Source organism: Rhinopithecus bieti, unplaced genomic scaffold (genome assembly GCF_001698545.2).
Source record: "Rhinopithecus bieti isolate Rb0 unplaced genomic scaffold, ASM169854v2 scaffold_10548, whole genome shotgun sequence".
Lineage (NCBI taxonomy): Eukaryota > Metazoa > Chordata > Mammalia > Primates > Cercopithecidae > Rhinopithecus > Rhinopithecus bieti.
The window spans coordinates 1,617,550-1,632,468 of NW_016806834.1; the positions used below are offsets into that span (position 1 = coordinate 1,617,550).

At 38.2% G+C, this 14,919-nt stretch overlaps 1 protein-coding gene across 4 annotated transcripts in view; it reads left to right on the forward strand.

Annotated features, from left to right (window-relative positions):
- The window catches only part of ARNT (aryl hydrocarbon receptor nuclear translocator), a 66,674-nt gene that overhangs the window by 34,401 nt on the left and 17,354 nt on the right, over nt 1-14,919 (forward strand). For 2 of the 4 annotated variants that reach the window (XM_017877773.1, XM_017877775.1), the window contains 7 exons: nt 1,663-1,876; nt 5,153-5,366; nt 6,963-7,089; nt 9,225-9,290; nt 9,698-9,783; nt 11,630-11,706; nt 12,392-12,526. In XM_017877773.1, coding sequence (XP_017733262.1) covers nt 1,663-1,876; nt 5,153-5,366; nt 6,963-7,089; nt 9,225-9,290; nt 9,698-9,783; nt 11,630-11,706; nt 12,392-12,526 — 919 coding nt within the window. The remainder of the gene's footprint in view (nt 1-1,662; nt 1,877-5,152; nt 5,367-6,962; nt 7,090-9,224; nt 9,291-9,697; nt 9,784-11,629; nt 11,707-12,391; nt 12,527-14,919) is intronic. The other 2 variants (XM_017877774.1, XM_017877776.1) reach the window with 1 other exon arrangement.

Here is a 14,919-nt window from a genome sequence, read left to right on the forward strand (position 1 = left end):
AAAAAAAAAAAAACTTTTTGTTCAAGTAGAATTCTTAGGTGGTAACAGAAATAAATAAAAGAGATAAAGCAAGCCGGGCACAGTGGCTCATGCTTGTAACCCTAGCACTTTGGGAGGCTGAGGCAGGCAGATCACGAGGTCAAGAGATTGAGACCATCCTGGCCAACTTGGGGAGACTCCACCTTTCTAAAAAAAAAAAAAAAAAAAAAAAATCGCTGGGCGTGGTGGCGTGCACCTTTAGTTGCAGCTACTCTGGAGGCTGAGATAGGAGAATTGCTTGAACTCAGGAGGTGGAGGTTGCAGTGAGCCAAGATCCTGCCACTGTACTTCAACCTGGGTGACAGAGTGAGACTCCATCTCAAAAAAAAGAGAGAGAGAAAATATTTCAAGCAAATATTTGAGTAGAAGCAGAAATGTAGCATGTTGCTTGGTTATCTCCTTGAGGCATCCCGATGGAGGACACTGAGAAACTTAATGGGCTTTAAAAAATTCCTGTTGGAAAACTACTGGATTATTCCTGTTAACAGTGATATCTTTCTGTCTTAATTTTGAGGAAGTCAGTGTTGGAGCTGTGGTCTGTTTACCTGGGTGAGATTCAAATTGTCTCTTGCCAGACCTTTAATCATCCTCCTGTCCACTCCACTCCTGCTCTCCAGTTAACTTCGTCCCAGACGGGGGACCCATATAGGACTTTTAGTAGATGGTGTATCTTAAGTCTTGTAAGAAGTTGAGTGCACTGGCAGCACACCCAGATAAAGAAGGTAGGACTTTGTGCATTAATGGGCCAAATAAAACTTCAAAATCTTCAAATTCTGCCTTTTAATGTTGCAAATAAGAGACAGACTTACCATATTTTATAGACCAAGGAAATCTATACCATCAATTCTTGTATCAGCTGTGGAGCTACATACTTGAGTTGACAAAAATTGATCCTTTTATTTTCTGGCCTTTAAATAGTTGAATTAGTCAACATGGGAGTTAACCAAGCTGAGGTTATATGTTGCAATGGGACTTAAGTGAGTAAAATCAGCATTTAGAAATATTGTCATTTCTTTCTTTCTTTCTTTTTTCTTTTTGAGATGGAGTCTTGCTCTGTCACCCAGGCTGGAGTGCAGTGGTGCAATCTTGGCTCACTGCAACCTCCACCTCCTGGATTCAAGTGATTCTCCTGTCTCAGCCTCCTAAGTACCTGGGATTACAGGGGCATGCCACTGTGCCCTGCTAATTTTTGTATTTTCAGTAGAGACAGGGTTTCACCACGTTGGCCAGGCTGGTCTCGAACTCCTGGCCTCAAGTAATCCACCTTCCTCAGTCTCCCAAAGTGCTGGGATTACAGGCATGAGCCACCATGCCTGGCCTGTCATTTCTTAAAACAGCTTTTTTTCTGAGGGAGTGGTAATTTGCAAATGATGTGAAGTTTCCAGGAAATAGGGGGAAGGGAATTGTATTATCTGCTTGTTCTCTGTCTGCCTTATTAGTTCTGTTTCATGCTTGCTTTGCATGAGAAGGTTGGCAAACCTTATTTTAACTGCTGAGACTTAAGCATCACTAAATCTGAATACCACATTCTTCAGCAGCACATTTGGTGTCCATATCACTCTCCCTGCTACCAGATGACCAGATGTGACCACCTGGATGGGGCTTCTCTCTCTTTCCATGCAGGGAAAATCACAGTGAAATTGAACGGCGGCGACGGAACAAGATGACAGCCTACATCACAGAACTGTCAGATATGGTACCCACCTGTAGTGCCCTGGCTCGAAAACCAGACAAGTTAACCATCTTACGCATGGCAGTTTCTCACATGAAGTCCTTGCGGGGAACTGGCAACACATCCACTGATGGCTCCTATAAGCCGTCTTTCCTCACTGATCAGGTCTCTGGGACTTACAGTTCTGAGAAAGTCTAGAATCTGGGTGAATCTCTTGAAAGTTTTCGTTTTTTGGACAAGAATTCAGCTTTTCAGGAAAAAGTCAGACAATGGGAAAATGAATTTCAGTTCTTGGTTATAACATTAATTAGCATTGGGACAATGAGAAGTAGAGAAGAGTTGTGAAAACCATTTAACAAGCTAATAAGTATTAATATTTGAGAACTTGACTCATGAATATAGCATAATATAGGATGGAAGAAGAACAGTGGAATCACAGAGGGAATGACTATGTCCATGGAACCAGTTTTCTTCCTTGCCTTTAAGGTTATAGAAGATGGAAGAAATCTATTTCTTATCCCTGAAGCAGCTTCTAGTTTTAGTAATAGAATGAATCTGTCCCTCCTTTGGTGATACAATAACTGAGAGTCTAATTGTTGCTTGGGATATGCTCTGTTACATTTGATGCACTATGAAAAACAGAGAAAAGGCATAAACATTTTCTGCCTTTTAGGAGCTTCATCTGAATATAAGTACGTGAGTGGCAGGATACAACAGAAAATGACAGGAAAATGCATAAAGAGAGGAATTGTATTTTTTAATTAGTAATTTTATGTGGGACTAGATAGACATATACCAAAAGGATGGCTAAAGTGAATAGAATGGCTAGACTTGAGTGAGGATGGTTAGGGAAGACTTCTGAGGGTAAGGAAGCCATGTTCTGTTTTGGTTATTAAATAACGTGATCATTACAGAAAAATTTGGAAAATGTAGGAGGTATAAGAAAGAAAAAAATTTACTTCAATATCAATTAAGTATGCCCTTAATGCCACCAATTTAATCAAATAATTAGAAAGGGGGAGAGAATATAGCTTGAGAAAATGGAATAAAAATTTTTCCAAATAGGATGGTCTACTTAAAAGTACATGCTTTATAGTTACATACATTGAAATAGTTAATATGCTTTAAGAGTACATGTGCAAGTATTCAACAAACTCCAGTTATGTACGTTTTGTGGGCAAACCAGGTGTGTTGTGCTGTGAGAAATAGAAAGAATGGTAAGAGAAATGGTTTTCTGATGGAAACAGACATGTAAATAAATAAATTAAACATAGAACTAGTTCTATAATGGAAGTGCAGTAATGAATCCTGTAGAAATGCAGATATGGAAAATGAGTTGGGGAGTAGTGTTGTGGATTTTGGGAATCACTTGAGCAAAAACTTAGAAGTGTGGAATAATTGGGTTGTGCAAAGAAAGTCAAGTATTTTAGCATGTTTTTGGGAGGTAATAGGAAGGCAGGCTGGGATCTGATGATGGAATGTTTAGGCGTTAAAGAATTTAGATTTTAATTTTTATGCAGTGGGGAGACATCAAAAATGTATTAGCAGATCTGGTAGCATTTTAAGGATGGATTGAAAGCAGGGCAACTATTTAATTAGTTTTGGCAAAAGATGACTAGGACAGTGACAAAGCATTGGAAAGTAGAATTGATAAAACTGAGTTATCATTGGAATGTGAGAGAATAGTTAGATTTTGAGACTTCTAGCTTGGGAGGGTGCTGTTAAGAAAGAATATTGGAAGAGCATGGCAGATTGTTTTTTTAAGAGAGAAATAATGATTCAGGTTTTGGAATGTTGATGTTGAGTTGCTAGTAGAATATTTATAAATGTTTTGCAGATACTTGAAATTCAAGTCTGCTGAAAGCTCAGGAAAAAAAAAATTAGTCAGGTCTAGGGATATAGACTTGGGTATTATTTCGTAGTGGGGAAGAGTGAATATGATTTCCCAGGAAGAAAGTATGGTATTAATAAAGAGAACTTAAGATGAACTTTGGAAATGTCTACATTTAAGACTTGAACAAAGGAAAGGAAGTCGGAAACAGAAGAGGAAGCAAAAATTGGAGTACAGTCTCATAGAAGGCGATAGGAAAAAATAAAATGTAAAGGATAAGATGGACAAGATTGTCAGATTCTGCAGAGAGGTTGAATAAAGTGATGAAGACCCAGGAGAAGGGGCTTGAATTGGTATTTAGGAGGACATTAGTAACCTCCTTAAAAATATATGTATGCTGTTCCTGGCAGAACAAAAACCAAACCAACAGGAAAACAGTAGTTTAGAGTGCAGATTGACGTGGGATTGAGAAATAATTGAAAGGTAAGAGGATAAAGCCAGTGAATATAACATTATTCTTAGTATAAGCTTGCTGCTTAAAAAGAGAGATGAGGGCCGGGCGCGGTGGCTCAAGCCTGTAATTCCAGCACTTTGGGAGGCCGAGACGGGCGGATCACGAGGTCAGGAGATCGAGACCATCCTGGCTAACACGGTGAAACCCTGTCTCTACTAAAAAATACAAAAAACTAGCCGGGCGAGGTGGCGGGCGCCTGTAGTCCCAGCTACTCTGGAGGCTGAGGCAGGAGAATGGCGTAAACCCGGGAGGCGGAGCTTGCAGTGAGCTGAGATCCGGCCACTGCACTCCAGCCCGGGAGATAGAGCGAGACTCTGTCTCAAAAAAAAAAAAAAAAAAAAAAAAAAGAGAGATGAGATGGGTCAAAGTGAGGGAAGATTTATATAGAATTGAGAAAACCTGATCATTTTTATAGGCCTCAGGGGAAAGAGAGAAAGTTGGAATATTTGTCAAGCAAGATCCTAAAAAGAGACCAGACAGTATGGAATTAAGAAGTCAATTATTGTTCATAGTAAGCCTTTTTTTTGACACAGGGTCTCTTGCTCTGTCGCTCAGGCTGGAGTATGGTGGTGTGATCTCAGCTCACTGCAACCTCTGCTTCCCAGGCTCAAGTGATCCTCCCACCTCAGCCTCCCGAGTAGCTGGGACTACAGTCCTGTGCCACCACATCTGGCTAGTTTTTTTTGTTTGTTTTGTTTTGTTTGTTTGTTTGTAAAGACAGAGTTTCGCCCTATTGTCCTGGCTGGTCTTGAACTCCTGGACTCAAGTGACCTTCCCACTTTGACCTCCCAAAGTGCTGGGATTACAGGCGTGAGCCACTGTGCCTAGCCCAAGCCTTTTTATTCTTCTTGAATCCTGAGATAGAGAGGAAGAGGTGGATAGTGACAGAGAAAGTGAAGAAATATGTATTAGAAAACTTTCTTATTTTGAAGGTAACGACGTTTAGGGTGGAAACCTGTGACTGTGGATCAGGTGTCAGCCAGCAGTTGCTTATGGAGAGATGCGTATGGCCTGAAGTGTCTTACTTCTTCCTGTGAATAGAAATACTTGTTTTTTCAGAGTTCAATATTAACTTCTATTTCTTTTTCTTGGGCAGGAACTGAAACATTTGATCTTGGAGGCAGCAGATGGCTTTCTGTTTATTGTCTCATGTGAGACAGGCAGGGTGGTGTATGTCTCTGACTCCGTGACTCCTGTTTTGAACCAGCCACAGTCTGAATGGTTTGGCAGCACACTCTATGATCAGGTGCACCCAGATGATGTGGATAAACTTCGTGAGCAGCTTTCCACTTCGGAAAATGCCCTGACAGGTGAGAGTTATATGTATGGGAAATGAATGAGAAGTCCTTTCTTCTTTTTTTCCCCGAGGCTTAAGAGATGTTTTAGCCGTTAAATTGGTTTGTTGACTCTGGCAAGACTTCAAGAATTTTCTCCTTTAATGAATATAAAGGAGTTCTTTTTATCCATATGAGATTATCTACTTTGTGGCTCATCCTTAGAAAATATTTCATTAATGATAATATTTTACATTTATCTTAATATTAGTGTAAATAGAACAGTAAAAGCCAAACCTATAGGCCTTTTTTTTTTTTTTCCATTCTAAGGGAATTACCCATGCTTTTATCTCATTTGTATGGATAATTATCTGGTATTTTTTCTACCTCCTGGTGCTTGGCTTTGTGCTAGGTTCAATGATAACAGCTTTTTATTCTATAGATATGGTTATTGGTCGGTGTATAAGGTGTTTTATGTTGTTGTTTGTATCTGTACTGTTGTTCTTTTTTTCTCCCCTATTTTATTATGTTCAGTCTTTTGGCCAGAGTTTGGCTAGAGGAAACAAGTCATATCTATTGTTGAGCAACTCTAGAAAAAAATTTAAAGTGGAAGCAGATAAAAACTGGTAGTTAAAATGCAAGAAATTTCAACATACTCATATTAGTGTTGTTGATCTTTAGTTTTCCTCCTTTTTTTCCCCCAAAAAAGAAACAGGGTCTCACTCTCTTGCCTAGGCTGGAGTACAGTGGCACATCATAGCTTACTGTAATCTTGAACTCTTCTGGGCTGAAGTGATCTGCCTTCTTACAGCTTCTTGAGTAGCTGGGAGTAGTTCATGTCACCGCACTTGGCCAATTTTTAAATTTTTTGTAGAGACAGGTTCTGTCTGTTGCCCAGACTGGTCTCAAACTCCTGGTCTTCAGCATTCCTCCCACCTTGGCTTCTCAAAGTGCTGGGATTACCGGCATGAGCCACCGCACTTGACCAGTTTTCCCCTCCTTTATGTTTTTATGATTTCATTTTTCTAGTTCTTCCTTTTCCCCAAAAGTTGTTCTTCCTTTCTATATAATAAAGAAGACGAACAGATCTGTATTTTCTATAACATATAAAATTACTTGGTTTTTTTCTTTGTAAAATTTTTTATTTTTGTTTTTTTTTTTTTGAGACAAGGTCTTGCTTTATTGCTGAGGCTGGAGTACAGTGACTCTTCACAGGCACAGTCATAGCACACTACAGTCTCAAACTCCTGCCCTCAAGCAGTCCTGCTGCCTCAGCCTCCTGATTAGCTGAGACTACAGAAAATTACTTGTTTTTCAACCAATGACATTTACTCTATATGTATGTCTGTATGTGTATACAAATAATCAGGCATGAGAATATAGCTTTGCCTCTTGTTTTCTAATACTACTTTCCACTCCTACTTTTCCTTGCACAATGTTATTTTCAGCTTTGCCTTTGAACTTAAGAGTGAGATTCACTGATGATAATTGAAGTATTTTAGACTTGAAAAAAAATTCATCTCCTGCTTGGTCAGTTCTAAGCAAGGAGATTAAGGGCATGAATAGGATGCTTACTTATCTTTGCCTTCAGTATCTCTCCCCCTCTTCCCCACACACAAAAATGCACTCCAGACTGCTCTTCACATCCTCCTTCAGGGCGTATCCTGGATCTAAAGACTGGAACAGTGAAAAAGGAAGGTCAGCAGTCTTCCATGAGAATGTGTATGGGCTCAAGGAGATCATTTATTTGCCGAATGAGGTGAGTGTCAAGCTGAGGACTGTAATTTGGTATAGGAAGGATCAAGAGCTGAGAGTTTTATTTCTGTCGGAGTTAAGTTGGATTAGCTCCAGTGGATTAAATTTAACTCTCCCTACCCAGATGGGTTGTAACACAGAATAAAGTATTTGGTAAGGGAACTAATGTTTCTGAACTTGCCAGACACTATGATAGGTGCTTTCTGTCATCTTAGTTCATCCTCACAATTGCCCTGTAGTGTAAGATTGATGGTTACCATTTTGCAGATGGAAAAACATATATAAAGAAATGAACTTGGCTGGGTGCGGTGGCTGAAGCCTCTAATCCCAGCACTTTGGTAGGCTGGGGAGGGTGGATCACCTAAGGTCAGGAGTTCGAGACCAGCCTGGCCAACATGGTGAAACCCCGTCCCTACTAAAAAAAAAATATAAAATTTGACGGGTGTGGTGGTGTGCACCTATAATCCCAGCCACTCGAAGGCTGAGGCAGGACAATTGCTTGAACCCAGGAGGCAGAGGTTGCAGTGAGCCGAGATTGTGCCATTGCACTCCAGCCTAGGCAAAAAGAGTGAAACTCTGTCTCAAAAAAAAAAAAAAAGAAAAAGAAATGAATTTCCCACTATTACATAGTGTTTGATACAGGATTTTGTTTTAATTCATAGTTGTCTGACTACAAAACCTGTACTTTTTCCCCATTACAACACAAGGCAATATCCATTTACTCAGACCATTTCTTCTTTTTGTTTTTGGTTAGAAATTTGAGACTTCCTATGTCTTCCAGTTAGTGTTTAGTGTTTATAAATTATATACTGTATATTTTAGGATTCTGTAGAAAAGATGGTGGTCCTTTCTAAACAGGTACAAAAGACATCTTGGGGTCACAAAGTTCAGGTTATATAATGGAAATTGACTACATTGTACTAAAAGGATGGTTGCTAGAAATTATGGGTAGGATATTAAAGGTTTGCTTGGAGAGGCACAAAATTGAACATTATGTGGTTTAGTGATTTATTTTTATTTTTATTTATTTATTTTTTTGAGACAGAGTCTTGCTCTTTTACCCAGGTTGGAGTGCAGTGGCATGATCTTGGCTCACTACAACCTCTACCTCCTAAGTTCAAGCGATTCTCATGCCTCAGTTTCCTGAGTAGCTGGATTGCAGGTGCATGCCACCACAGCTGGCTAATTTTTGTATTTTTAGTAGAAACTGTTTCACCATGTTGGCCAGGCTGGCCTCAAACTCTTGACCTCAAGTGATTCACCTGTCTCGGCCTCCCAAAGTGCTGAGATTACAGGCCTGAACCATTGTGCCCAGCTTGTAACTTAGAGTAGCTTCTAGACTCAGACTGCTGGCTTTTGTTTTAATCCATATTCTGTGGATTTGAATTCTAGCTTTGATGCTATCTTCTGAAACCTTGGATGATTACATGACTACATTGTACTTTGATTTAATCATCTCACAATGGCGATAATGTTAATACTGACTTTATAAAGTTGTTATGACGATTAGATGAATTAATATATGTAAAGATATTTAGAACAGAGCATGACATGTATTAACCCTATGTAAGTTTTATTTTTATTTTATAGAATGGGGAGAGGGAAAGTAGCATTGGCAGGAGTATCCCAATATGTGGACATGGCTAATGCAAAGACATAGGCAAGAGCAAGATAATAATGAACTGTAGCAATTACAGTAAGTTGTGGTTAATGTAGTGCAGGAGTAAGCAAACCACAGCCCTTTATTTGTAAATAAAGTTTTATTGGAACATAGCCATGCCCATATTTTTACATACGATCTATGGCTACTTTCATGCTATAATGCTAGAGTTGACTAGTTGCAACAGACTTTCTGGCCCATGAAGCTGAAAATATTTACTATCTGGTACTTTATAGAAAAAGCTTGCCAACTCTTGATGTTGAGAATATTTGCATTTGAAGAATATATGGAACATTTTGACTTCAAATTCTAAAAGTTCTAGAAATACTAAACCTGACTTACCTTTATCCTTCATTATTAGAAGCATTACCAATTTTCTATGTCTAATTGTATCCGGAGCCTGTTATTCTGCTATTACTGTGGAAAGTTGTTTGATAGTGCAGCCTGATTGCTTTTAATCTCTTTGTTCTTTGAAACAGGTGTGGCAGTAGCTCTGTGGACCCAGTTTCTGTGAATAGGCTGAGCTTTGTGAGGAACAGATGCAGGTGAGATCCTAAGTGGTGAAAACCAAAGGGATGGCCAAATACCTGTAGAGATCATCACATTTTTACCTTATCTTACTGTAGTCGTTCCTTCAGCAGCCCTCACTTTCATCCCTTACCTCCCAGTTACTTTTTTTTCTGGCAATATTTTCCTAAACTTCTAAAACTTCTCTTGAAAATCCTGTTTAAGGAAGTTGCTATGCTATTTTACCTGCTTTCCTCCTACTGCATACCTTTTGGTTACTTTACTTTGGCAAGGGTAAAAATATGGTGGTCATTTTTGGGTGGGAAAGCTGATTATCCTGTTTTGTAAACTCCTAAGAGCCTAAACTTAAAGGTACTAAGCCAGCATTGCCCTTTGAGTTTTACTGGGTAGATTTTTTTTTTCCTAATTCCTGTAACTCTGCTAGGAATGGACTTGGCTCTGTAAAGGATGGGGAACCTCACTTCGTGGTGGTCCACTGCACAGGCTACATCAAGGCCTGGCCCCCAGCAGGTAAGAAAGTGAAACAGTAAATATTTCCCCTTAGTACCGTTGGTTCATCACAGAGTCCATGAAAGCTAATATTTATTATATACCTGGTATATGAAATGTACTTTTGTATAAGATGAAAGAAAATAGGAAAGTAAAATGCACAATCTTTCCCTTCCATTATTGAGCTTTTATTCCAGTTGAGGAGATAGATAGATCAGGCTGGAAAATGATTCAGTATTGGCTATGTCACAGAATGTGGTTTTTAAATGCACAAATTTATACTGAACATATGTGTTCTAAGCATTTCTTGCAAAGAAGCATAGACATTGAATGCAGTTAATTTGAGAAAGCTTTCTAAACTAGGAGCAAGACTTTGAGAGAAAAGGGGGAATTGCCTTTATTGTAATAACTTATCGAGGATATTCTCTGCAAAGGCTTTAAATCAAGCTTTGAGCAGATTGGCTTTACTAGAACTTGAGGTCAAACAAGGAATGTGAGAAAGGTGATTGGGTTGCAGGGATCAACGTTTTAAGTTGGCTTGTCAGAGTTTCCAAATCTTAACAACTTTATTGCTTCCCTGCTGCATGGACATTATTGGAAAGTAGGGGTTTGGGGGAGACAGAAACTAAGAGAAAAGAGAAGCAAGGTGATGTATTTCAGAAAGAGGTTAAACTTTGGACGTGGAAAATCCTGGATATGATTCCTGTCATTGTTATTTATTAGTGGCATTGCCTAGGGTAAGTTGTTTGACCTTTATAAAGCTCAGTTTTCTCATCTGTAATTTGGAGTTAGTACATCCTGTATAGGGGTTTTGTGAGGATTAGATTTAATTTAAGGAAAGCATCCAGCCCAGTGCCTGGCATATGGCAGGTACCCAATAAAAGTAGTTAATGTAATTTTAAAAAATTTCACTGAAGTAGTAATGACATTTGAATTACTTTGTCTATATACTACATAATCCATACATTTAAAGTATGTTATCTTTCATACCTCTGTGTAGCATCAAGGAATACTATTTTCTGGATAAAAGAATATGCAAACAATAGGGGAGAAATGCAGTCTTCTTCCCTTTCTCTGTGAAACATTGGTTTCTCTCTTTTCCAAGGGACATGAATAACTATTGATGGTTGGTATAACTTCATTTTGGGTTGCTTGCTAACTTTAAAAGTCACAGATTAGGCAAAGCATAAATTTTCTGCCTATAACATGGTCATAGAATGGATGTCTTCATATATGCCTTATTTGCCCAGCATAGTTTTTTAGACTACTCTGGGTAGGACTTGTATTTCCAGTTTACTGTAATTAACATGGGTAAAATGTAGGAATTAATATATATGTAAATACTTAAAACAATGACTGGCATATATGGTAAATTTTATATAGTTGTTTATTTTTATTCTTATTTATCATTCTCTATTGCTTTATGCTTAGCCTCTTCATAACTGGATGTATTTTGTTTTGTTTTGCTTTTTGTTTTTTTTTTTTGAGAGGGAGTCTCACTCTGTCTGTCACCCAGACTGGAGTGCAGTGGCGCGATCTCGGTTCTCTGCAGCCTCTACCTGCTGGATTCAAGTGATTCTCTCACCTCAGCCTCCCAAGTAGCTGAGATTACAGGTGCACGCCACCACACCTGGCTAATTTTTGTATTGTTAGTAGAGATGGGGTTTCACCGTGTTGGTCAGGCTGGTCTCAAGCCCCTGTCCTCAAGTGATCTGCCCACCTCGGCTTCCCAAATTGTTGGGATTACAGGCGTGAGCCACGGTGCCTGGCCCATAAATAGGTCTATTTTGAATCTTTACTTGTTTGAGTTTTGAAGGCATTTGAGTTGGAGGTCCCTGTTAAACCTTTTAACCTCACCTTTCTGAAGGTGTTTCCCTCCCAGATGATGACCCAGAGGCTGGCCAGGGAAGCAAGTTTTGCCTAGTGGCCATTGGAAGATTGCAGGCAAGTATGAATTTTCCACATGTATATCCCCTTTCAATTAGAAAAAATCTTCAGGACTCATTCCTGTTAATTTTCTTTTACTTTCTGAATACAAATGAAGAATTCCACAAAACTGTAAAAATTTGAAGGAATATGGCATTTATAGTGACCATTGCTATTCTTGGACTTAAGTAGAAGTTGAAAAGCATGAGAGGAGGGAGATCTTTTTCCGCTTGTCTTAATTTTAGCTTTACTATGCTTAATTTTCAATTTCCAGTTAATTTCCTTTGCCCCTATACGAAAGAAGAAAGATCCTTTTCGTTTTATCATTACCTGACTAACATTAGAAAAGTGAAATTATTTTGATTTTTTTTCATAAGTATAGATAAGTTTCTTGGTTACTTGTACCATATCAACCTGAGTAATGAGCTCAGCCTAGCTAGATGAAAGTATGTGGATTTTGGGTTGAATAAACTTTATTCTTACTTTACTAACTTGGTAAAGTGTAAATGTTTGGTAGTAGAGCTAGACCTTATGCCTTGTCTGATTGTGATTGCCATTTTTTTTCCTTTTTGGATAAAATGTGAAAGTTTAGAAAGTCCTAAAACTGGGAGTCTTATGTGTATGCAAAAGACCATGAGGAGATAGGAAATACATCTGTAAAGACTGGTGTCATTTTACCTGATTTTTATCTCTTCACTCTCAGGTAACTAGTTCTCCCAACTGTACAGACATGAGTAATGTTTGTCAACCAACAGAGTTCATCTCCCGACACAACATTGAGGGGATCTTCACTTTTGTGGATCACCGCTGTGTGGCTACTGTTGGCTACCAGCCGCAGGTGAGGAGCTGGAGCTATTATATCACTAATACTTAAGCCTCCATTTTCCTTTGGCTGTGTTGAGATTATGTAATCATGTAGTTCCTAAGATAGCCAAAACATATCAACCTCAGTTGAGAAAAAGAGATCATCATATTCTGTTAGTACCTAACATTATTTTCAGCTTCCTATTAGGACTGTCATCTCATGTAGAGAAATATGGCTCGTCAAACCAGGTGGGAGCAGCACGTACAAATATGTATTTATTTTTCGTTATTCATATTAATACAGATAATGATTCAAAGGTACTCATATTAATTAGTTACACCAGTATAGCCACATTTAGATAATTCATGTAATTACCTAAATGAATAATGACCCATAAAACATGCAGATTTAGCACCAGTTATTATAATTTACTCATGCAACAGACCAGTTAGCCATCTCTGAATTGACTCATCATATAAACTTTTAAAAGTGTTGTGGAAAGGAAGGACTTCTGGCTGTGGCTATGTGAAAGAGATTGGTGAAAAAGAGATCTTGAAAACAAAGAACAAAGAGAATTTGCACTACCTGATTCAACACTAACTATAAAGCTATTACCAAGACAGTGTGGTGTTGGTGTAAGGATAGATACATAGATCAATAGATCAGAATAAGGTCTATTCTTATACTTGTCAACTAATTTTCAGCAAAGGTGCCAAGACAATTCAATGGATAAAATAAATATTTCTAACAAATGGAACAATTGGACATCTGTATGCAAAAAAAAAAAAAAAAAAAACACACCCGAAAATAAAACACATAGATCTTACCTTATACAATTTACAAAAATCAGCTCAAAGACCTAAATGTGTAAGAGCTAAAGTTACAAATAAACTCCTAGGAGAAAATCTCTGTGATTTTGAATTAAGCAAAAGATTTCTTACATGACACTAAAAGCATGATTCACAGAAGAAAAAAAATGATAAATTGGATTTAATTGTAATTAAAGTTTGCCCTCTTTAAAGGATATTATTAAGAAAATGAAAAAATCCAGACATAAATGGAGAGAAAATAGTTACAAATCATATATCTGAAAGAGGATTTATACCAGGAATATATAAATAACTCATTAAGACAAACGGCTGGTAAAAAAGGGCACAAGACTTGACATTTGACCAAAGAATAAATATGCATTTATGCACATAAAAAGATGCTCAACAGGCCGGGCGCGGTGGCTCAAGCCTGTAATCCCAGCACTTTGGGAGGCCGAGGCGGGTGGATCACGAGGTCAGGAGATCAAGACCATCCTGGCTAACACGGTGAAACCCCGTATCTACTAAAATACAAAAAAAAAAAAAAAACTAGCCGGGCCTGGCGGCGGCGCCTGTAGTCCCAGCTACTTGGAGGGAGAATGGCGGGAACCCGGGAGGCGGAGCTTGCAGTGAGCGATCAGGAACCCGGGAGGCGGAGCTTGCAGTGAGCTGAGATCGCGCCACTACACTCCAACCTGGACCACTCCGTCTCAAAAAAAAAACAAAAGACAAAAGATGCTCAACATCTTTTTACCCTTAGGAAAGTGCAAATTAAAATCACAATGAGATACCCACTAGAATGGCTATAATCAAAAAGTATTGTTGAAAATGTGTAGAAGCTGGAAGGAACCCTCATACATTGCTGATAGACTTGTAAAATGGTATAGCTACTTTGGAAAAGCATTTTGGCAATTTCCTACAAAGTTAAACATACTCTTATCCTATAACCTAGCAATTTCATTCCTAAGTATCTACCTAAGAGAAGTGAAAACATGTTCACACATAGATTTGTACATAGTTGTACACAGTTCATATCTGTATTATTCATAATAGCCAAAAAATGGAAACTATTTAAATGTCCATTAACATTTTGTAAATGAATACACAACTATGTTGTATCCATGTTAGAATACTACTGAGCATAAAAAGGAATAAACTACTGTAATGCAACCATGTAGATGAACTTCAAAAATACCATGCTCAGTGAAAGAAGCTAGACCCAAAAGACCACATACTGTGTTTTATTTATGTGAAATTTGTAGAAATAGCAGAACTAGAGAGGCAGAAAGCAGATTTGTGGTTGGCTGGGGAGGGGAGTGGGGACAGAGATTGACTGCAGATGGTCCAAGGGAACTTTCTGCGGCAGTGAATGTGTTCTAAAACTGGATTGTGGTAATCATTGCACAATTGTATAAATTTAGTAGAAATCATCAAATCATACACTTAGAATGGCTGAATTATGCATATAAATTATACCTAAAATTTATAATCTCATTAAAATAAATGTATAATATTCTGAAAAGGAAAAATGTTTTAGAAACCAGCTCCTTAACAGATTCTGTCTTCTTTTAGTATATTTCATCTTTTGTTTATTGTCTTTTTTTTTTTTTTTTTTTT